The 24,303-nt window shown below is 46.7% G+C and overlaps 1 protein-coding gene across 1 annotated transcript in view; it reads left to right on the forward strand.

The window, feature by feature from the left end:
* kif20bb (kinesin family member 20Bb) overlaps positions 1-24,303 on the forward strand; it is a 62,554-nt gene that overhangs the window by 33,791 nt on the left and 4,460 nt on the right. The window contains exons 20-32 of the mRNA XM_063221536.1: positions 783-1,954; positions 2,688-2,876; positions 5,453-5,757; positions 6,277-6,415; positions 7,425-7,538; positions 7,952-8,006; positions 9,128-9,250; positions 10,028-10,143; positions 13,388-13,525; positions 15,266-15,514; positions 21,559-21,789; positions 22,077-22,166; positions 24,096-24,174. Of these exons, the coding sequence (XP_063077606.1) occupies positions 783-1,954; positions 2,688-2,876; positions 5,453-5,757; positions 6,277-6,415; positions 7,425-7,538; positions 7,952-8,006; positions 9,128-9,250; positions 10,028-10,143; positions 13,388-13,525; positions 15,266-15,514; positions 21,559-21,789; positions 22,077-22,166; positions 24,096-24,174 (3,000 nt within the window). The remainder of the gene's footprint in view (positions 1-782; positions 1,955-2,687; positions 2,877-5,452; positions 5,758-6,276; positions 6,416-7,424; positions 7,539-7,951; positions 8,007-9,127; positions 9,251-10,027; positions 10,144-13,387; positions 13,526-15,265; positions 15,515-21,558; positions 21,790-22,076; positions 22,167-24,095; positions 24,175-24,303) is intronic.

Consider the following 24,303-nt stretch of genomic DNA (forward strand, 5'->3'; position numbering starts at 1 on the left):
GTGTGTGTGTGTGTGTGTGTGTGTGTGTGTGTGTGTGTGTGTGTGTGTGTGTGTGTGTGTGTGTGCGTATGCGCCTGCCAGCCTAAGCTACACAAACCAAGCAGGGCCGACATCCTCGCTAAGGCAGTAAAGCTAGACAATAGATGAATATGTCTGGAGTCTTGGCCAAACGAGTTCTCTTAATTGGTCTTACCTGGGCTACATTATTGTTTTTACTGGTGAAACACGAAGGAGTCAAAACTCCAGAGGGAAATAATAGACCGGAAATGTGTAGGCAGACTTGTATAGCCAGACACATGTGAGCAACCCATTAGGATATTTACAGTACACGAACATGGGCACGCACCCACAGCTGTGTCTGAAATTATGGTCTGAACTGAAACAATGAGCACACACTGGGGGAAATGCAAAACATCGTACCTCATTTCCAGCAGAAAATTGCAGTTTCAGAAAATTGCACCTTTTCTCAAATGGAAGGTTAAACAGCAATTCGTTTGGTCTGTTCCAGCTGTTTTTTTTTTGTTTATGTTTTTGTTTTTTAAAGGTAGTTTTGCTCCCCTGCTGCAGTTTTACCCTAAATGGAGATGGGGACTGAAATCGCATATTGTGTGCCCCATTTTTGAAATCAAAGTTTTATCAGTAGTTAAACACAGGAAGTCACTACAGACTTAAAAATATTTAATTAATAATTGTTTAATTGTATGTGTGTGTGTGGTGTGTGTGTGTTCGGCCTTATTTCTTTGTGTGTGTGTGTCTATGCATGCACATCGTTCACCCCACAGACGACACGGTGTCGATGCGCGCGGAGCTCGGTCGGCTGCGGGCGGAGAGCGTGGCCAAGGACCAGCGCCAGAGGGAGGCGTCCCAGAGGCTCTACTCCATGGAGCAGACCGCCCAGGAGCTCCAGGCGGCCCTCGCCGACGAGACGCAGCTCCACGAGGCCACGCTCACCTCCCTGGAGAAGGAGAGGCAGGAGATGGCCGCCCTGGAGGCCGACAGGAACGCCGTAGCGGAGGACCGCGATCGCCTAAAGATCGCCAACGACGAGCTAAGGTCAAAGGTTGTTGCCGTAGAGACGGAGAAGGCGGACGTGGAGGCAGGCTGGAAGGTGCTGGCGGAGGAGCGCGACAGGCTGAGGGCGGAGAACGAGGCGCTCGCTGACGATGCTCAGCTGCACAACGCCACGCTCGCCTCCTTGGAGAAGGAGAGGCAGGAGATGGCCGCGCTGGAGACGAACAGGAACGCACTGGCTGAAGATTGCGATCGCCTCAAGATCACCAATGACGAGCTGAAGTCAAAGCTCGACGCTGCGGAAACCGAGGCGGCGTCCCTCAAGGCCACCAATGACGAGCTGAGGTCAAAGATGGATGCCGCGGAGACCAAGATGGCTACGCTCGAGGCGGACAGGAACTCGCTGGCCGAGGAACGCGATCGCCTCAAGGCCACCAGCGACGAGCTGAGGTCAAAGGTCGACGCCGCGGAAACCGAAACGGCGTCCCTCAAGGCCGACAGGAACACCCTTGCGGAGGAACGCGACCGTTTGAACGTCGCGAACGCCGAGCTGACCTCGAAGGTTGACGAGGCAGAGAAGGAGGTGAAGGGACGCTCCAAGGACTCCGCCAAGGTCGACGATGAGTTACGCGCCGCCCAGGCGCTGGCGAACCGGCACGAGGAAGACGCCCTGGAGAAATCCAAGATGGCCGCTGCTCTGGAGAAGGACGTGGAGAGGCTCAAAGCGGAGGTGGAAGCCCTACAAGCTAGCCACCTCCAGGCTCAGGCTAGCAATGGGAGTGGTGATGGTAACAATGGCTCTGGTGGTGCTAGCGACGGGCAGGCGTTCGGCGAGGCGCTAACAGGCTTGCAGCAGGAGTGCGAGTCGCTGGCTCTCCAGTCGCGGGAGAAGAGGGAGCGCATCAGGGAACTGGAGAAGGAGCTGGAGGACGCTCGCTTACAGGTGAGGGAGTACCTTTGTTATACTCTTTTGTGGAATTAATTTAGTTGGTTAAGTTTAGTGTCTGTCGTTTCTAGAACAGGAAATCCCGAAAGCCATTAGGCCACGGCTGCCAACGTCTAGTCTACTTTTGCTCCTTTCCTGTGGTTTCAGACGCAGCAGCTGGAGAAGGCGTGTGTGTATTGTGCTGGACCTTTTAGCATTAATAATTTCTAATAATGCTTCTCTTCGAATCTGTGGGCTTCGTATTACATCTCCCCCATGTACTTGTGAATTGATGAGGAAGACCTTCTACCTCTACTCCTGTAAAAAATAATAATAATCAAAGGCAAAGACAGAAAACTAATTTTAATTCATTATTTTCCCTTAAAGGAGATTTTTAGTTTATTTCCAGAACTCATGCTACCCATTCTCTAATGTTATTTCTCTAATACTTACCACCACCACCATTAAATAATAAGTGTTAATTATGAATGGGAAAATTGCATTTTTCATGCATGAAAAGGGGGATCTTCTCCATGGTCCGCCATTTGAATTCAAGAAATGGACATTTTTAGCTGCAAACATGAGTGCACTTGGCCCATACTAGAAAATAGCTTATTGCTTTGTAAACTTTCATATAAAGATCAAATTTGGCAATAGGCAGCCCAGTTTCGATAAGCAGCATAGTTGCAGTACCTTTTTTGACCATTTCCTGCACAGTGTACCTTTAACAACTCCTCTCCAATGGTTTCAGATGCAGCAGCTGGAGGAGGTGTGTGGGGAGCTGGAGGCGCTGTGTGAGCACCAGCAGAGAGAGGCCCAGAGCCTACAGAGCCAGCTGGAGGCCGAGAGGAGCGCCCTCGCCACAGCCCAGAGGGGGCACGCAGACCTCCTGCAGGAGACGCAGGGGCTGAGGGAGCAGCTGTCCCAGGCGAAGGAGAAGGTGAGAGGGCAGAGGCGGCATACTGTCTAGGGCAGATGAGGAGTTTAGAGGACTGAGGGTGCATGCACACCTCCTGTAGGAGACACAGGGGCTGAGGCAGCGTCTGTCCCAGGCCCATTCCCAAATTTGATCCTTTCGTGAATATTTACTAAAAAAAATAAACAAGTGTTTACTAGTATGACCAAAGTATAGTAAGTTTTACCGCTAAAAATGTTTATTACGAGAAAATGAAATTTGCGGACATGGAGAAGATCCACCTTTTCATGTTTTGAAAATTGTAACTTTCACAGTCATACAGAATACTTAGAATTTCATGGTGGTGGTATTTGTGAAAAAGGTAACATTTGTGAATGTGCAGCATTCGTTTTGGAAATAAACTACAAAAAATATTAAATACAGTACTGTACCTTACGGGTCTAAAAACAAAACCAAGACAATTGTTAAAGAACACTGTTAAAGGTAAATAGGCTGAAGCCAGTCTCAAAGGTAAACACCCACAGAGACGTTTCCTAGTCTTGGTGGGTGAATATGGACTATGAAAAAAAAGCAGAAACAAAAAAACAGGGAAAGAACAAAGAATTTTGCGCTCTGATATTAGGCTCTGATATCAGTATACAGAGATGCAGGGCTCTAAATTAACACACGCCAACACGCCAAACACGGGTGAAAATTAATTTTGGCTAGTAGAAAAAAATACCTACCCGCCAATTTGGCTAGTAGCGCCCGAGTACAGTAACTTATGATCGGTAAACCGCTGCTCTGACGAACGTTATAGGGCGAGATTTCCTACATTACCCATGGACACTAGCGTCACGACGTAGCCTCCCACCGTGGGCTTTCCAGTGCATCGAGAGTCAACTCCATGCTGTTGCGCGCGCCAGGATTGAAAACATTTCAGACGACCAGCCTTCTGTCAGCTAAGCTGCGCTCACACTATTCTGACAGGCAGCTCTCCTCCTATGCTCTCGTCGCTTTCGCTACAACCCTTTTAACGTCACTACTGCTATATGAACCTTGAACAGGCTGCATTTTTGAAGCAGCGAAACCCTGACCGTTTCAATAACAGGACTTACGCAGATTATGCATAGCGCTACTTCTGTTGTGTGTAGACTATGTTTTGTGCGAGTGATGAGAATGTGGCGGGGGTTAGAGCAAGGTTCTGTGTGTTGGTGAATGCTAGTAGTAGGCCTAATTGTAAATAGTGACGTTAAAAATGAGTGGTTGTGGAACGAAATAGCGACCAGGGCAGAGGAGGAGAGCCGACTGTCAGAGTAGTGTGACCGTAGCTGTCAGTTCAGTTGTCTTCTGAAATGTTCAGAGTCGTGGCGCAACTAAGTTGGAAAGCCCACGCCATCGGAAAGAAAAAAAAAGCAACCAACGACGAAGCTGTGGAAGTAACAAAGGAAGCGAAGATTCCCGAGATATTTACTTTTAATTAAACTAGGCTTCTTGTCATTTTGTTGCGCATGGTAGAGAAGAGCTCCTCCTCTCTCCTCTCATTTTCCTCTCATCTCTCCTCCTTCCTTGGGGTGTGCGTATGTGAGGTTTTGTAGTGTTTGGCTGTGTGCTTGGTTACTGTAGGCCTATGTTAAAGGTCTGTTATGTGAGTGGCTTGTGCGATGTGATTCAGCTGTTTTCAGAGGAATTGAACAAAAACTAATCAAATTAATTAGGCCTAAGTAATGAAAGTAAAAAATAAAGCAGAAGTTAAAAAATAATGAAAAAATATATAGCCTAGGCCTATAATATGCTTAATTATTATGTGCCTACATAATAATTAAGCATATTATAGGCCTAGGCTATATATTTTTTTCATTATTTTTTAATATAGTAGCCTATGCAGGCCTAGTGTATCTGTGTTGTAGAAACAGTTGGACAAAATGACCATTTAATTAGAAAAAAAAATAACTAGCCTAATGCATAGTTTATTTTGGCGAGATTAAAAAAAATGGCTAGTTGAACTTCTGTTTGGCTGGTAAGAAAAAATGTCCACTAGCCAAATTGGCTGGTGGTGGAAAAAGTTAATTTAGAGCCCTGCAGAGATGTAATAGATGAATCTTGAATCTAGCCTTGTGCGAAAGGAGAGGGTCACATCGCACCACCCAAGAGGCCACTGGAGGAAATGACTTCTGATTCTTTTCTTACATCAGAATTTGTGGTAGATGTAAAACGACAGCTGTCCTGGCCAGAGGAGAAAGGATGAGGGCTCTGGCAGCATCTGCTCGATGTCAGCAGAGTTTAAGTTGATTTCTCTTTGACGGGGATGATGTACAACTGTGTAGTGCGAGTAATGATGTTCCCTTTGTTTTTCTGTTGCCGGTTTATCTTTCTATTCTAGACATTAGCGTTTGAATCGCTGATTTTCACCTATCTATCTATCTATCTATCTATCTATCTATCTATCTATCTATCTATCTATCTATCTATCTATCTATCTATCTATCTAATAAGAATTGTTTGAATGACTGATTTGCACCAGCTCATAGCAAAATCATTTACATTTCCCACCTACAGTCCCTTGACTGTCATGCATTGATGGAGACTAAAATATGCAATGTTTACCTACAATAACACAGGAGGAGACGCGGAGGGCGAGTAGGGAGCAGCAGCAGGAGCCTGCTGCAGAGCTCCCGGAGGAGACACGAGAAGGGCTGCTGCAGGAGGCCAGGGAGAGGGTGGCCGAGCTGGAGAGGAGGCTGCAGGAGGCCGACACCCAGAGGAGCAGCCTGGAGGAGAAACTGAGGGAGGCGCAGAGCCAAGATGGCGGAACAACAAGAGGAGGAGGAGGAGAAGATCAGCAGGGGGCAGAGACGGCAGGGATGCAGAAACTGCTGACGCAGCACGGAGCCAACATGGAGGCTCTCGCCAAAGAACTCTCAGAGCAAGTTTACCCCCACTTCTTGTTATTGCTGCAAAATATTGTTGTGCCGGTGTTTGCAGAAGTATGCACTACTCACAAAATAATAAGATATTTGTCTCTCAAGTAAAAGTTCTGAAACTGTTGTGCAGACTGGATATTGTACATTCAAGTGCTGGTATGAAGAGGTGGCATCAAGTTAAGTCTTAATCTGTAAACTGGTTATGGGTGCATTTTACATTCATCCTGACATTTCACCTGAATATGTTGTCCCTTACTTGAGTTGCGTTGTAGACACCATGTATCAGAGAAAGTTACTCAAAAGTTATTAACACGTTAAAACCTCAGTTGTTTATTATAATTGTTATTAAAACGATAAAAAGGAGGGGTGGTGTGTGAGTGATTGCATTCAGTACAAATGGGGCGTTGGCAGGCTTGTGATGAGGTCAAGGGGGAGTTTGTTCAAAAAAAGGTTGAGAACCACTGGTCTGAAGTAATTGACACAACATCAGTCTTAACTTGCTCCTTCTCGGTTATCACCAGGCGTAAGGAGCAGGTGCAGGAGAACCTGGAGGTGATCCGCAGCCTGGGCCAGGACCTGAAGCTCAGGGACCGGGACATCGCCTGGCTACGCGAGCGACTCAGGGAGCGTGAGTCCGAGATCGAGCAGCTACTCTACAAAGTGAGTAGAGTTCACTCGGTACAGTACAGAAAGAGATGAGTCTTGTGGTCGTGTATTGTCTTATCTAAATGTACTGACCTCCCCTTGACCTCTCCCATCATAACACTTGAAATTTCTCTACAAAATGAGTACAGTTCATTCAGTACAATAGTGGCTTAAACCTTCTCTACAACGTAATACAGTGTGGGTTGTGTTAGGTTTTCACTTAGTCTGATTATCATCGAGGTTCAAATCTCTTCGAGACTTGGTCTGACCAAGAGCATAACAATTAACTTTTCCCAAACGGCATGGTTGACCAGCCTCCCTTGGTTTGCTTATGGTTGTTTGATTCTCGACACAGTGAAAATAAATTTCTGGAACTCAGAAAGTACTTGCATTGCTCTTGACCTGACTAGTTGCAACGCCGAAGGGGTTGCGTCACTAGGAGAGCGCGGCCTGGCTAGTTTTCACTAGCTAGCTGACTCATAATAACGATCTTTAGTCAGAGATTGCGTGAGAGTACCGCACCGAAGTACTGTGCACCTAATACCTACATAGCTTACAACTGCTCTACAAACGGAGTACAGTGGTTACCGTATTCCTCGCAGTACAGTTACAACTTACAGCTTCTCCTTTGAATAAAGTCGTTAACGGTCGTTCCAACTCCCGTGGATGCAGTGGTGCTGGTGTTGATGGTGACTGAGCGCACAGCACTCTCCTGTGCCTGCCTGCGTTTTGCTGAGTCATTGTAATGGCTGTGATTGAGGCTATTTCGCCAGTTGACATTGTGCGTGTGTGTGGTTGTACACAAAAACAAATGGCACACACACACACACACACACACACACACACACACACACACACACACACACACACAGCCACTCACTCACAAACGTGCACATCCACATGCACACAGACACCACACACAATCCCTCACTCACACTCGTCGAAACGCACGCACACACACACACACACACTATTACACATACACACACAAACAACCATTCACACACTGTCTCCCTCTGGACAGATAAGCCGTATCAATGATGAGAACAGTGCCCTGCAGAGGCGGGTCAGTGACACCGAGAGACTGAAGAACGAGGCGATGAGGCTCAAGGATCAGACCATACTGCAGATGACGACAGTAAGCTCTCTCTCTCTCTCTCTCGCTCTCTCTCTCTCTCTCTCTCTCTCTCTCTCTCTCTCTCTCTCTCTCCTCCTTCTCCCTCTCCACTCTCTTCCCTTCTCTGTCTCTCTCTCTCTCTCTCTCTCTCTCTCTCATTGGATTGTAAGTGAAGGATGATTTGTTTGTAAGATGACGCACAGATGGTTAAATAAACGAGCTTTGAATCTCTCTCTCTCTCTCTCTCTCTCTCTCTCTCTCTCTCTCTCTCTCACCCCCCCTCTCTCCCCCACCAATGTCTGTGTACTACAATGACAGTCCTTATCTAAGGTGATTAATGTGCCAGTGTTTAGTCCCAATCCCATTCTGATGTTCCTCTCCTTCTCTTCTCCCTCTTCCTCTCCCCTTTCCTCTCTCCCCTCCTCTCTGTTCAGGATCAACCCTCCACATTGGCTGACAGTCCCCATCCTTCCTCTAAAGTCTCTCCGGGTAATGCTGCTGCTGAATAACTTCACTTTTAAACGTTAACTTTAAGAAGTGTTCTATGTAGACGTCTATTGAGTCCTCTGTATGTTATTGAGTTTTTGTTCTGATGGGGCTGTTCACATTCTTATGATACAAAGCCCATGTGAACTAGCCTGATCATCATCGCCTTTCAAATCTCTTTGAGACTTGGGCTGACCAAGAGCATAACAATGAACATTTCCCAAACGGCATGGTCGACTTGGTTTGCTAATGGTTGTTTGCTTCCAGACAAAGTGGGAGGAGTTCCCAATTTTTCGGGAGCTCAGAAGCAATATTGTATTGCTCTTGGCCTGACTAGAAGCAAATCTTAAATCGTTGCGTCACTAGGAGGGCACAGCTTGGCTACATTTGAACAGCCCCATCAGAAAAAAGAAAATCAGAAAGACACTAGACAGACACTACATGATAGAAGACCGACAGTGTGACTGAGCGGAAGAGCTTTAGAGGGAGGGTAGAAAAAGAGACTTTAGTGAGGCTTCGTTCAAAAAACCTGCCCCCTCTTGAGGTTGTGTTTTATATAAAGTGTTATACAAAGTGTTATTGAAAATAGCTTTTTGAAACAAGTCTTAAGATGTTCTCTTTTTTTCAGACTTTTGTTGTATCCTTTACCTGACATGTTTTGGCGGTGTAACTACTGTCTTCATTAGAGGGTCACATGGATGTTAATGTGTGACGTGCTTCAAAATAAGCTGACATTGTGGAGGTGTGACCTCCACAATATTTTGAGGTGTCAATATTGTCACACATTGACCCGGTCACATATTAACATCCATGTGACCTTCTGATGAAGACGGATGTTGCAGTCGTTCAACCCCAATACCAGTTAGCCATTCGAAAAACACTTTTCTAAACGCTAGGTCTCGTTATGTATTTCGCAATACTTTTAATTTTAAGGGAAAGTGCTTCAGTGGTTTTTGTCCATTTTTTTCTCTGAAACCTTCCAATCAAGCAGCAGACCATCCAGTGTTGTGATAGTGTAGTGATGATAAATTCATTTCTGGGATCAAAATAGGTAAGGAGATGAAATGTTTTTATGGGATCAAAATAGGTAAGGAGTTTAAATGTTTTTATTTCTTCTTTTCCAGACCTACCAATTAAGGAGCAGATCATCCAGCATCTGCGGTCGAGGCTGACTGAGCAAATATCTCCTGCCCAGCAGGAGGAGCTACTGGACGCCAAGCTGAAGGAAGTGGAGTCCCTCACAGCAGGTGGGTATTGGGTCTGCTGTGTTTACCCAACCTCCCACTCGTATCACACTGGAGGAGGTATCGAGATGTGGCTTCAAATGATTTCCAAGGAGGCTATGGCCCCTTTTCATGTGACGTGACACCCGGCAGACACCCCCGGACACTGAACATTTCTATGCATTCAAAGTAGCGATAGGTTGCATAGACGCATACATTGAGATGTCTCTTCTTTCAGCCTCAAGACGGCACTTCTAGTCATGTTGAGATGTTGAGCAATGTTGAGAGCCGGTTGGGATGCTCAATGGCTCTGATTTTTTATTATTATTATTTTGTATATATTGTATATATAATTGAAGTATCTTCTTATTTAATTTATACATTTTGATGGTCTGACCTGCCATTGCCGAGGTCTGCACTAGCTCTCTGGTGTAGGCGACGAAGCCCTTACTACAAAAGCATTCATCTCACGCTTGAAATCATTTGAAGCCACTGCGTGATGGTCACAGTTGTCAATTAATTATTTCTATTTGAAGTGTTTGAAATAGGCCTACACCTTGTACTCACTGCTTTTTTTCCCCTCTCGACCTTGCACTTGTCTCTGTCTCTCTCTCGCTCTATCTCTCTCCGGCTTTCCATCTCTCTCTCGCTCTCTCTCTCTCCGGCTTTCCATTTCTCTCTCTCTCGCTCTCGCTCTGCCCCCCCTCTCTCTCTCTCTCTATTTCTCTCTCTCTCTGTCTCTCTCTCTCGCTCTGACTTTCTCTCTCTCTCTCTCTCGTTCTCTCTCTCTCTCTCTCTCAGAGCTGATGAGTCTGAAGGAGTGTTGTCGGCAGGAGGGCGTCAGCGTGAACTCTGGTGTCAGCCGCAGTGAGCTCTCAGACGGCCGGCCAGACGAGACCACTCGACTGAAAATGGAGGTCAGTGTGGTGTGAACACATCCGTCAGTGGGCGTGCGTGCGTGCGTGCGTGCGTGCGTGCGTGCGTGCGTGTGTGTGTGTGTGTGTGTGTGTGTGTGTGTGTGTGTGTGTGTGTGTGTGTGTGTGTGTGTGTGTGTGTGTGTGTGTGTGTGTGTGTGTGTGAGAGAGAGAGAGTCCTCAGTCAGTCTGGGTGTTGGTTGGTGTGGGATCCTCCATCAGTGTGTGGTGCGGAGGGGGTCTCAGTCAGTGTTGTGTGGGTGTGTGTGTGTGCGCACGTGGAGGGAGGTGTGTGTGCGCGTGTGTTAGTGTGTTGTATCGAGGGGTACTAAGACGGTGTGTGTATTCGTGTCAGGGGAGCGGGACGATAAGTTTGTAGTGGGGGGGGGTGGCCGGCAGGTGTAGGGGTGTCTGTCAAGGGGGGGGTGTCGTTGGAGGTGGCGGTTCATCATCACTCATCCCCAGGCGTCAGATTGTATCACCTCCGCCAAGGAGGTTAAGGTTACGCTTTCACTGCCGCCTCTTTGTCTGTCTTCCCTCCCTCTCAATCTCTTCCACTCTGTCACACTCTTTGTCTTTTTTTGTTTTATCCTGTCGGTCTAGTGTCTTTCTTCATCCTTCTACTTCTCTGTCTGCCTGCTGTGCCCCCGTGTACAATATCTTTTGTTCCTCATTTCTGTCCTGTGTGTCTCTCTCGGTACGTAATTCCTACCGACGTGATTTGTGGTAACCAGTTTTTGCAGGTCTTTAGCATTGTCTAGTGAAGAGCATGTTTAAAATGAATACAGGTGGAAGTCGATGACACTGTCACTTCTGATGCTTTCACCTGCAATAGCTTCATACAACTGTGCCTTGTGGTGCTCCCTAAACCTTCTGTAAACCGTAGCCTGTGCTGAGTTCATATCCATGCACCCGTTCAAAGGTTTATAGCACAAACAACAAAATGAATTATAGCTGACGGACACACACACAGCCGGACAACCTGAGAATAGTATGGGTCCAGCCCGGCGGGCAGGCGGGCGGGTGGAGGCATGATCAAGCATAGTCTGTGCATTAAGCCTAATTTATGGTCCCAACGCATAACCTCTGCGCGAGTGACCTGACAGTTGTCCGATGGGACATTTTGGCTTTAGTGGGTGTCCGCTCTGTCTTGGTGACATCATGGTACTGATCATTTCTATCGTACGCTTAACAAATTTAAATTACAAAAACATGGGCCTCATTGAAATTGATGAGATTGTGAGGCATGTATATTTTGGCTCTGATTACACCCAACGGGCAGGTAATGACTGCCTCTAAAACTTGTGGCCGGACGAGTCTGGTTTTTTTTCAGTTTCCAAAGCTGTGCCAGTGGTTTATGGACTTGTAATTTGCTTTGCTGGTCTCCTTGGGTTTCAAACGCAGTAAAGGCTCTTATCCATATACAACTCGACTGCCATGCCGTGTCGTGTCGAGCTGAGTGGTGCTCGATTTACCAATGAGGGCGAGCTGACGCACAACATTATGGGTAATAACGACTGAGTTATAGAGTGTCGCTGTACCGGGTAGAAAAACGGGCAGTGGAAAAGGACCTAAAGTGAGTTAAGAGCAGTGTTTCCCAGCCTTTTTTGTCCTGCCCTAAGCCATTTTGTCATATGATGATGAGTACCCCTCTCACTCATGACTTTATTGTCAATTTCTTTACGTGCGCTGGTCATGCAAAGAATTGAAATTACGTTTCATACTTTCTCATGCAGACATAGGCATAGATTTAGGTATGGACATAGACAGTTAGACATAGACATATTACATTTTTCCACATACCCCTGAGGTGTGCTCGCGTACCCCTAGTGGTACACTGTTGGGAAACACTGGTTTAGAGGACTGGGCCTTTTTTCCCCTTCTACTGTTTTCTTTGTTTGCTTCTCTTCTTCCCAACAGAATACCTGTTATCACAGATTTCACTCTGACAGAATTGGTCCACGTTTATTCTTGAGGAGAGAGCCCAGGTGGACGCAGTGTATCCGTCACGTGTCAGGTGTAGCAGTGTAGTAGGCAGACCTGTGGGGAAATTAAAAGTGAATGTTGTGAGGAGGGGTTAAAGGGTTAATTGGGCCACAAAATGGCTTTTTCTCCGCAGCCCTGCCCTGCCCTGCCCAGCCCCAGCAGACCGGTCTTGAGAAACTTGAGTCTGGCCCGAGCAGTGATGATAGCAGCACTGAGAATGGGGATTAAGAGTCTTCTATGTCCAGCCCTTTAAAAGAGGTCGTTGTATAGCAGCAGAAATGCCAGCTCTGTTGGGAAACATTAAAAAGAACATGAACACATTTGCATTTTTTTCATATGGTCTGCAATTACTCAAACAAGCTTTGCTTAAAGTTCGTAAAACACACTGAAGTCAATGCAATTGACTGGGTGCTTATAACAATATAGACTCATGAGAAAGGACATCCCTTCGAGACACATTCACATCAAGCGCTTCTTGGCCAATAAAATGACCGAATCAAAGATCAATTTTGACTGAGTGTGCTGTCCTTTTCCTTTGAGTTCACATTTCAAAAATGTTTCCACCTTACTATGATCACCCGCTTCACTTCTGCCGTCAATGATAACACAGTAGTGAGAATGGGCATTTGGAGAACGCCACTGCCAGCCCTAGTCTCATTCTGAGAGTCCCTTTTATCAGCCCCGTCCAGCCATTGCAAACCCAGAATCCATTTAAAAAGACTCGGCCCGCGTCTCAGCGTGCCTGCAACCTGAAAGGTGAATCTCTTCAGAGCAGTGACGGATGGGTGCATTTACACCTTGCCTGCCTGCCGAACTCCTGCAGTGCCGGAGAGCTGGCAAAGGTTCAAGTGAGCAAATTGACCAGTGGTTTTATAAGCCTTTTCATCACATAATATTCTAGGGCGCTCACAGCGACAGAAACACACGGCACTTGCAATCACAGAAATGCGCGCGTGGACACGCACGGACACACGCGAACACACAGACAGACTCAAACATGCACCCAAACTTTTTTGCGTGTGGTTGAGTGAAAATAAGAGCGATGATGTCGAAGGCATCATTTATTTAGCAAAGAAAGTCACCAGAGCATCTTCAGATGTGGAAAGTAATTTTCTGCATTATTGGGGACCAGTGCCAAGACTACCGTTTGGCTAATGTCTTCAGCAGAGTCAAGAGACGCTCCAGATTGGGAAGCGCAGGTGCGCAGACTGAGGATACCTTTCTCTTCTCGGGAATAATTTATTTGTCTGCGTGTTGTCAGGTCCCTGTGCCTGCTGCTGCAGCACCAGAACTGGGGTCATCCCGCTCCAGGAGTCATGGCCCAGCGGAGGAGCAGACGCCCCAACAGACCTCCTCTCCTGTGGGGAACCAGGCTCCAGAGAGGCCCCTCACCAGCATGGTAATGTGGAACATGGCACACATACAATCTTTTTTTTTTTTTTAAAGAAATATTCCATGGCAGGGTTACGTTTTGACCGTCGTCTTCTCTAGATTCTCCATTTTATCCTCAGATTTTGTATGTGGGGTAATGTAGTCTACCAACACTGTGGGCTTTTCACACGTGTATGATTGATTGGGCAATCATACAAATTCAAGGCCTGTTAGAATCATTAGTCATTGCCTTGGCTTGATTGGCAATATGGTATACAATGCATTTGCCTGGCGAACTGTTTGTCTGTGGACGGTATCAGTCCTCATGCCACTACAGAGGACTCTCCAAGATGGTGGGATATAAAATGAAGCATTTTGGCTGTTGCAGTGAACGCAGCTTAGATTACTGTAATGTCGTCATATGCTTCATCGACTCTTTGGATGCCTGGTGGACCGGTCCCCACTGAAAATGCCCGACACAGTCCTGCCCTGGTCATTGCATTCATAATTGTTGGTGTTCGGTTGGTTAGCCGAGATCTGTGGGCCTTCTCACCCAAGTACTAACAATCCGGAGTAGCCAAAGTCTGTCACTGAGGGGGCAGTGTTGACAGACTGTGCTTTTCACACATGTGCCATAATTGTCACTATCGCTACTACATTAGAGTTTATGACCATGATGATAATGGCTGGTGGCAGGTGGCAGGTAGGAATCGCCATCATGGAGCCATATTGCAGGAGTCGACATGAAAAGCAATCGCCGTTGCAAAATGTTGAAACTGGGCTATTTTTAAGCAATAAAGCTTGATTGAAATTGCCACAACCCAGTGACACTAGTGCACTTAATACCTCCGCTTGTTTTGGTCCTGGCATGACCTGGCACCTTGTAAAGGTGGTAAAAGAGTGGCATTCAGAGAGATATGAGAGAGTAAGCCAAACCAATTATCTCTTACAATCAGGAAGCCGACGGGGAGTCAGTCTTGCAGACATTGGAGAGGCCTTTGAGTTTCTGGAGGTTTGACGTAGGTGGGACTGATGTTTTTTTTTAAAGTGCACTGGACTGAATGTTCTTGTTGTTCTCAGCCTCTGAGTTATCGCTGTGCAATGGGGCATGCAGCGACACCCACTCACAATGGACATTACCTTTTCGTTTCCTCTTGCCAATGTAATTATAGCGCTAAAACGCGACAGGAGTTTTAAAGAAATAAATAATTGTAAAAGCACACAGGAGGAGATTTTCTGTTTAGGAGGAAAATGATGCCAAACATCCATAAACCAAGACCCAACCGATGACCTCAGCACACCTTTTCAGCTGCGGTGTGGCAGGCAGCCTATTAGTTCGTTTATGTACAGCCACATTCACAGCTAGCCAATAAGGAATTGGATGGCTAAAAGGACATCCCATCCCATTGGACATTGCAGTAGAGGCACAGTCAATGTAGAGAATCAGTTGGCCCTAAAGGAGATGCATCCAAGTGTTTCTGCATCTTGAGCCCATTGGCTGTGTTTCAAGACGGTGCTCATGGCTTGTTTCCTGATTAGTGAAGCTAACTGAAAGCAGTGCTCTCTCTCTTTCTCTCGTTCTACTTTCTGCTGTGTTTGTGTTGGAGTAGCCTGTGTCTCTCTCGTTTGCTCTCTTGCACTCTCACTCTCTGTCTCTCTGTCTCTCTGTCTCTCTCTCTCTCTCTCTCTCTCTCTCTCTCTCTCTCTCTCTCTCTCTCTGAAACGTCTGTATTGTAACGCACTTCGCAATTGGCTTGTGTTTTGACAGTTCACTCAGCCGAACAGCCCTGTCGCCACGGGTGACGACCTGCGACAAGGTCAAAGGTCGCCGCAGGAGGAAGAGTTGCATAAGAAGGAAGAAAAGATGAAGAAGGAGAAGGAAGAAAAGAAGAAGGAGGAGAGTGAAGACTCATCTGACCCAAGACCAGAGGGCGAGAGGAGGCAAGAAGAAAACTCGGAGGTCAATGGCAGACTCTCACCACCCCAGGGAGATGATACCACCTCCCGGACACAAGAGGTCAGTGCTGTGCAAAGAGTGAGCATCTGTGGAGTCTTGCGTCCTCCTGTGCGCGTCTTTGTGCGTGTGTGTGTGTGACCGAGAGAACAGGAGGTCTGTGTGATGCTAGAATTGTGTGTGTGTGTGTGTGTGTGTGTGTGTGTGTGTGTGTGTGTGTGTGTGTGTGTGTGTGTGTATGTCTCAGTGTGTGTGTGTGTGTGTGTGTGTGTGTGTGTGTGTGTGTGTGTGTGTGTGTGTGTGTGTGTGTGTGTGTGTGTGTGTGTGACTGAGTGTGTACACACCCATGTGTGTGAGAGAACGAGCGCAATAAAAGGGCACATTAGGTCAGTGTGGTGTCAAAATGTTGCTCTGAGTAGAGTCTCCCTTCAGGAAGGTGTGTGTGTGTGAGAGAGAGACTGTCTCTGTCTCTGTCTGACCTCGTGTGCTCGCTTCAAGATTTGGATTCTTCAGTGTAGTCTCCCCTGCCTCTGGTGTGTGTACTTGTGTGTGTGCACGCTTGAAATGTGCTGACAGAGAGAAGGTCTAGGTCCAGGCTTTGGGGGAAGTAAAAGAAAAGCTCTCTTTCATCCAGGTCATGCTAGTCCAAACAGCTAGGTTGCAGTATCATGCCACTGGACAATGGTCGATATGGTATACCAAGATAAATCAAACCGTGCCTCACCAATGCAGAGGAGTGGATAATCGTTGCAGTGTCCTGCTACTGGACAACTTTTGTCGCTTGAAGGCGTCTCTTACCGGGCAAACGCGACAGCGGCAACAAGATTTAGCAACAGACAGTTGTTGGACTGTGTTGCTTCTATCGTTTGTGTCACTCTTGCTACAGAGTATGCCTTTTTAAAAGCAGAGTGCAATTATTCCGCCATTCCAATTGGCTGCAGCGGCTGTCTCCGAACCGCATCATAACTCATTTGCATAATATTCACTGAAGTCCAACTACAAACTGTAGCCCAAATCGCTTCTAGTCACCCAAATTGCTTTTATTTCTTCCGTCGCCAGCGGCTCAATACAAAGTCAATTACTTCGATCACCAAAGTTGCTCAAGTCGCGTCTGGTCTATTCATGCCGTTAGCTTGGCAATCTAGACTATGTCTGCGCAAAGTAACCATAAGCGTAGTAGTAACCTAAGCGTCACAGATTCAAAATTTGACAGAGGGGTGTTATTAGAGGACTGAGCAAGGTCAGTTTTATACCCCAGCTATGATTATCTCTTATGGTGCAAGGCTAGACCAACCTGCCAGGTAAAGAACATGTTCTGCCCGTAGGGGTCAGTCTGGTTACTAGGTACTAGGCTAGACGTTAGGGCTGCACAATTAATCGTCAATAATCGAAAATCGTGATATAATCGTGTTATCGAAATTGTGATTTCAATCGTGATTTAATCGTGGCAATAATGACCTACCTTCGAGAGCGTCCTTGAAGCCAGAACATACTGACAGGCTGGTGTTTCTGGCCTGATTATAATTCAGTCTTGGTTATATGTCATTTTGTTATAATTTTTACAAAATTCAACAAAAATCAATCATCGTGATTTTGATTTTGACCCAAAGAATCCTGATTATAATTTTTTTTTTTTTTTTCCATAATTGTGAAGCCCTACTAGACGTCTCTCTTACCTTTCATCCAAATGGCTTTTTCAGGTCTGACTTAACTTGGACCCTTTATTTTCTGGTGTTGCAATCTATCAGCCTAATAACAGTGGTCCATGGGCAGGGTTTTTATGCCTCTGCTCAAAGGTACAGGAGGCGTAGGGTGTTCTTCAGTCAATCCAACCATCCGTGTGTCCGTCTGTCCAGCACAGTTTTCCCCTTTTGCCTGCTGTGTGCCTGTGTTGTTGCTTTGTTAGCCTGTATCCCAGTCCGCCTACGTGCCTCCCTCTCACACCTGTCTCTCATCAATCCTCCTCCTCCACAACTTGCCGTCACGGACAGCAGGCTGGCTATGCCAGGCAAGTGGTGGTGTTGCATGAAGGATCTGTGGATAAAATGTTGAAATGCTTTAAAAGAACCCAGTAATGTCACAAGAAAAAAATAGCTAGCATTTGACGATGAGACATTTGTCATGCTTTTTTGAATAGGTGGGTTGGTGGATCTAGGATGTCAACAGAGACTGAAAGCAATATTTTGAGAGTCACTTTTCAAACATGAAAAAACACAAAGCAGATACCAACAATACAGAGGGCACCCCCATGTGTAGTTAACAACTGAACATAACAGGTAAAGCCAGTGTTAGCTTGGGTATTCAATTATATTTCAACGAGGGCCATTTTTTCAAATTCCTCCCAGTAAAGGGGCCAAACTATACGTATGGATTATGGTTGCCGTCTGTCAATGAAAAAAACATGGGAGACTTAATTGCTGTGAAGGGTCTGGGGGTCTTCCCCTAGAAAATTTTGCATTTCTTAGATGTAATTTCCTGAATTTTAACGTCCGTTTTAACGCCCGTTTCAGCATGATAATGGAGCCCATACTTTCATTTCTAAATTCCAAAAAACGATTCTGTATTTGAAGGGGCTTGTGGGAGGCCAGAACCTTGCTGTCCAAGGGCCGCATCTGGCCCCAGGGCCGCCATTTGAATAGCCCTGGCTTAGGGGTTGTCTCCTGTTCAGGTTAAGGCCAAGATGTGGGCTGGCCGAGGCCATTATTGGCTTGCTGTATTCTAAACAAAGTTAAGCTGAAAGCATCTCTAAGATCTCTGGGGATAAACTGTCTGAATAAATTGTTACCGAATTTGGATCCCAAGATGGGATGGCGTTGAACCACATAAATCATGTGGACAAATCTGGTAGATTTCCAGCTGGGTACCGAATAGCACCGTGCAGCATTGCTGCTTCTGATGGAGTCTTGGCTAAATTAGGGTTTGCATTGAAACAGATGGCCAAGACTGTCACAGGAAACGGGGTGTGTGTGTGTGTGCGTGTGCGTGCGGAGAGAGAGAGAGATTTATTTTAACACTGCTGCATGCATGGGCATCTGTCGTAAGAAACAGGTGTGCGTGTGTGTGTGTGTGTGTGTGAGAGTGCACATGCGCGTGTGTTTGCGTTTGTGTCTCCTCTTGCATGTAGGGGCACCTTTGCCCTTTATCAGCAAGACAAGTCTCGTGGGTCTCAGACTGGCAGCCTTTCCTCACCTGTCTTCTTCCTCCCTTCTTTTTTCTCCTCTTCTCTTTCATCTTATTCACCTGTCCTTCCCTCCGCTCCGTCCTCTTCTCCTCTGTCCTCCTCTTCGCCTCTGTTCCTCTCCTCTCTTCTTCTTACTCCCCTCTCTCCTCACTTGTCTTCACCCTCTTCTCTTCCTCTCCACTCATTTACCTCTCCTCTACCCATTTGCCTCTCCTCCTCCTCTCCCCTCTCCTCTCCTCACCTCCCTGTCCTCTCTTCTTCTCTACTCTCCCCTCTCCTCTCCTCACCTCACTCTCCTCTCTTCTTCTTCTCTATTCTCCCCTCTCCTCTCCTCACCTCACTCTCCTCTCTTCTTCTTCTCTATTCTCCCCTCTCCTCTCCTCACCTCCCTCTCCTCTCTTCTTCTTCTCTACTCTCCCCTCTCCCTGTGTCCTCCTCTCACCTCTCATTAGTGAGTAACCAAATGTCACCTTTAGTCTGAGCTGCACATGAACACCTGACTGGTCCGCTGGTGACACTAACACCAGAACTTATTACCTTGATACACTCCCTAATGTTGTTCTCTTCTCCTTCTCCCCCTCTCCTCCCTTCCCCCTCTCATCCCTCTCCTCTCTTCATCTGCTCTGCTCTTCTCTTCTTCTCCTCGTCTCACCTCACCCTGGTGAGCAACTAGATGTCAAGTCTAGTCTGAGCTGAACACTCATCCCTGCTCTGGTCCTCTGAGCTGACACTAACCACTGAGCTTACACTGATACTTACGTAGGTTTTCCCCCCCTTCCTTTCTTCTCCGCTCCTCCTCTCCTCTCATCACTCTCCTTAACTCCCTCTTGTCTCTTCTTCTACTCTCTGCTCTTCACTATCCTCCTATTTCCTCATCTCGCCTCGCCCTGCTGAGCAAATGTTCAATTCTAGCAAGAGCTGACCACCAACACGTCCTCTAAGCATTGTGGTTAGTGCTTGCTCACACTGATACTTCCCATTGTTTTTCTCCTCCATGCTCTCTTCTCCTCCTCCTCTTCCTCCTCCTCCATCCTTCTTCTGCCCCCCTCCCTCCCTCTCCTCTCTTCCCTCTACCCCCCTCTCCTCCTTCTCCTCCTCTTCCTCCTCCTTCTCCTTGCCCCCCTCTCCATCTCTCTTCCCTCCTGTCCTCTCCTCTCCTCCTACCCCGTACCTCCCTCTCCTCTCATCCATCCCCCCCTTCTTCTACTCTACTCTTCTTTCTCCCCATCTCATCACCTCACCTCAATTTGGTGAAAAACCAAACGTTCAACTCCCTGCTGCCTCTCCTCTTCCTCCTCCTCCTTCCCTCTCACTCTTTCCTCGTCTCCATCTCCTCCCTTCCCTCTTCTCTCCTCCCTCTCCCTCTCCTCCTCCTCCTTACCTCCCTCTCCTCTCCTCTATCTTATCTATCTATCTAATCCGAGCTTAGCACAAACCTCCTCCTCTGGTCCTCACGCCACACTTTGAGAAACACGGCACTGGCCTCGGAGCGTAAGCCGATGCCTTCCCCCTCTTGCTCTTCCACTACTAGCTGGTCAGCACTGGGCACTTGGACATGTTTGTGATGGGAAGGATAGATTGGCTGGCGGCAGTGGCAGTGGGAGAACTGCCCTTTGGCCCTGGTGGCCCTCTGGAGGGCTGGCTATTCTTTAATGAGAGACCAACACACACACACACACACACACACACACACACACACACACACACACACACACACACACACACACACACACACACACACACACACACACACACACACACACACACACACACACACACACACTGAGCTAACTAGCCCCAGAGTTTTGCCATTGCACCCCAGATCTCTTGACTAGTGAAGGATTTACTGGGCAGCAGGTGCATGCACCCTTTTGCCAATCCCTGCTGTGCCGTAAGCTTTTGGTAATCACACACACACACACACACACACACACACACACACACACACACACACACACACACACACACACACACACACACACACACACACACACACACAAAATGAATTATGCATCTCATTAGAGTCTCTTCATTCAGGTTGGGCGTTTGGGTTTATCAAAGTTTATTCAGCTTCGATGTATCCGTGGTGGTGCCATTTCAAAAAGCTTGGCGGTTCAGACAGATGAATGATTTCTCTCCTTTTGTTCAAATAACTAAATAGGAAAAATAACCTTCTGGTCCTTTTTTGTATGGAGTCTCCAGGCTCAAATTGTAGCTGGGTATTTGCAACAATGACACTAAAAGACTCGTTTCAATTCTTCAAACTTTTAAAGACTTCTAAAACTTTGTTGAATTTGAAAAGTCTAGTTAACCGAAACGAATCCCTCTTATCTGCGTAACTGTGTAATATCACAATTTCACCCATTATTTTAATCACTGCATTCACCGGCCACTTTAATAGGCATATTTTTTCCAACTGCTCATTGACGATCTGATGCAGTTCAAACCGAGCATCAGAATGGGGAATAGAGGTGATTTAAGTGACTTTGAACATGGCATGGCATTGTTGCTGCTAGATGGGCTTGGTTTTGAGATTTTCAGGAACTGAAAGTATCGAAAATAATAAAATTCCGGCTTTAAGAAATCGATATGGTATCGTATCAACATGGAGGCTGTGATTTACACCCCTGCCACTGGGGAAAAAAAATATGTTGTGAATGAATTGTAGGACAAAAATAATAATTGTAATTCCTTATCTTTGCAAAGTTTTGGAAGTAAAAGAAAAAAGGAGAAGAAAAGAATTTTCTCACAAGACGGGTCAGTATTTTTGTGCAAAGACCCAAAGAAACCTGTAAACCTATACTTCGTGCACAGCCACAGCAAGTAATGTCAGACCATCTTCTGAAATGAAAAAGGCAGGTTCTGTAAATTTTTAAAAGTTTAATTAATAATTATAAAAGTTTACGACGACATCTTTTTCCGGCAGGTGTCAATTCTGGACGCGTCAGAGGTGACCTGGAGCTGCTCGCGGGCCCGCCGCTTCCCCAACCAATCAGATCTGGATGTCAGCTTCACCCCACCCACTGAGCGCATAAACAAATGGGTGGCGTGGGACAGTGAAGAGCGGCCCAAACCCACGCCACGTCTCAGGCAGAGCACGCAGAGCAAGAGCACCACCAAGCTACGACGCACCTCACGCAAGAGGAAGAAGGCAGAGGTAACACACACACACACACACACACGCACTGCACCTCACTCAAGGGCAAGAAGCCAGAGGTAACACACACACACAGCACCTCCCTCAAGAGAATGAAGCCAGAGGTACAACACACACACACACACACACACACACACACACACACACACACACACACACACACACACACACACACACACACACACACACACACACCACAGACTGTAAACCCTTACCCCATGCAGTCAGATGTGTATGTGGTTGGTTCTAGCTTGTGTGTGTAACGTGTGCTACATTGTGTTCCACAGGGCCAGGGGCAGTCTGAGAACCGGGCTGAAGAGGACAAGCCAAAGAGCTCCAGTCCGCTGAAGAGACGCTCCAAGATGAACTATCAAGAGGTAACGTACTGGCCCTGTCCTCCTCATCCACAATATTCCACAGCAAAATACCCCCACAGTGCCTTCTTAGGACAGACACAGATTTAGACTAGCTATAATTCAGGGTTCCCGCTGGTCATGGAAAATCATAGAATGAGCATTTAGTGCAATAGCAAAACATACAATCTATGTTTGTTTCTTATTAGGTTTTTTTTCTCAATCACTTCCTGACTGTGCTCACTTCCAAAAATTTCAAGACTCAGTTTAGGCAAACATGCCTGGTAAATCCAGGTTCCAACAGACCCAAAAGGCCAATAGGTGATTTGGCTGATCTAAGTCCAATGAATATGTTGAGTCGTGGAAATTCTGTTTGATGGTTAGGGATTTTGAAGAGGTTGGTTATGGTTATGGAATTTGAAGTCTTTGTTGGAGTGGGAACTCTTGCCCTGTATATTATTTTGAGCAGAGGGTATGGCTACTCTGAATTAGCCAGGCTGTGCCCTCCCAGTGACGCAACACTTTCAGCATTGCAACTAGTTAGGTCAAAGAGCAAAAAAAACACGGGAACTCCTCCAACTTTGTCGGTAAGCAAACAACCCTAAGCAAACCATGGGAGGCGGGTCAACCATGCCTTTTGGGAAATATTAATTGTTATGCTCTTGGTCAGACCAAGTCTCGAAGAGATTTGAACGTTGATGATAATCGGGCTAACTCTCAATAAGAATGTAGTTGACTGCTGGTGGGTGGATGCGTGCATGCAGACGACCTTTATAGCCCACCTCCCATTGGCTATAACTATTAGTTTTGAAGCAGCAGGCCCGTCTTTCTCCGTAGTTCTCGCTGGGCGCATTCAGGCTGACTGAGAACTGTGCTGGTGCCCATTCTCGCACCTAATCGCGAACTGGCCGTCATGTTCACGCCACAGTTCTTAGCGTTCGCAAACCGTAAAGTTGGTTCGCAATGTGAACGCAAAATAGGTTTTCCTCCACAAACGGTGATGACAACGTGGCTGACATCAGGTTCATCCGGGTAAGACACTCGCGTGCGGAAAAGGTTCAGAGCCCTGTATGAACGCGGACAGTTCGCAGATAAGCACTTAAGTGCCGAACATAACTGGTGTGGGCACCGGCTCCGTTCTGGTCAGCTGAAAACCAAGTTACAATACCACTTCCTACCTGTAGTGCGACCATAAAGGATAACTACGTCCTGTGACTTTAAATCATTTGACCTAGGCATGAAAATAGGCCCTTGTTGAGCAGCAACACGTGACCATAATGTTGGGAACAAAATCTTGCTTACGGAATGGACATTGTTGCTGTGCGGAGGTTGTTTTGCCCCCTACATTTCTGGCACCTGTGTGCCATACAGGTTCCAAGGTCGGCTTTCTTTTTAGAAACCATTGCACCTGCCTGCAACCCTGCACGGCAACCATCGTGACCCCAATGTTTTTTGGAAAGTTGCCCGACTGTGTAATGTTGTGAAATTGAGTAGAGGTACTCCAGTGGCATAAGCTTTGAGTGACTGATGTAAGTGTCCCCCTTCAGCTGTACATCACAGTTTTGTACAGACACAACCCACACATAACACAGGTACTCTCACACACACACACACACACACACACACACACACACACACACACACACACACACACACACACACACACACACACACACACACACACACACACACACACACACACACACACACACACACACACACAATCATTTGAAGTATTCCTGTGCAATATAGAGATTATGAATACTACCCAAAAAGGCAGTGACTGCACATCAAATTTAAATTCTTCTCTTGTCCAGCCTAAGCAGTTTTAGGTAGATTATTGATATTTATTACCATCTTCTTTGCACAGACACACACACACGCACGCACAAGCACACACACACAAACGCTGATTGACTGACTGACGCCCCTGTGTTGTCCTCTTGTCTCTAGTCTCCCACGGTGCTGGGCAAGGTGGCTAGCCAGATCATCACCCAGCAGGACTCCTCTCCGACACCTCTCCGCAGCAAAGGTGCGTTGGTGCCTCACCTTTCTCACACTCATGTGCGTGTGTGTGTGCGCCCTTTCATCCTCTGACCTTATGTGGATACTATTATGCTGTTGGGGTGTTTGTATTTAAGGATGTGTGTTATGTATGTGT

This window comes from Engraulis encrasicolus, chromosome 17, assembly GCF_034702125.1.
Source record: "Engraulis encrasicolus isolate BLACKSEA-1 chromosome 17, IST_EnEncr_1.0, whole genome shotgun sequence".
Lineage (NCBI taxonomy): Eukaryota > Metazoa > Chordata > Actinopteri > Clupeiformes > Engraulidae > Engraulis > Engraulis encrasicolus.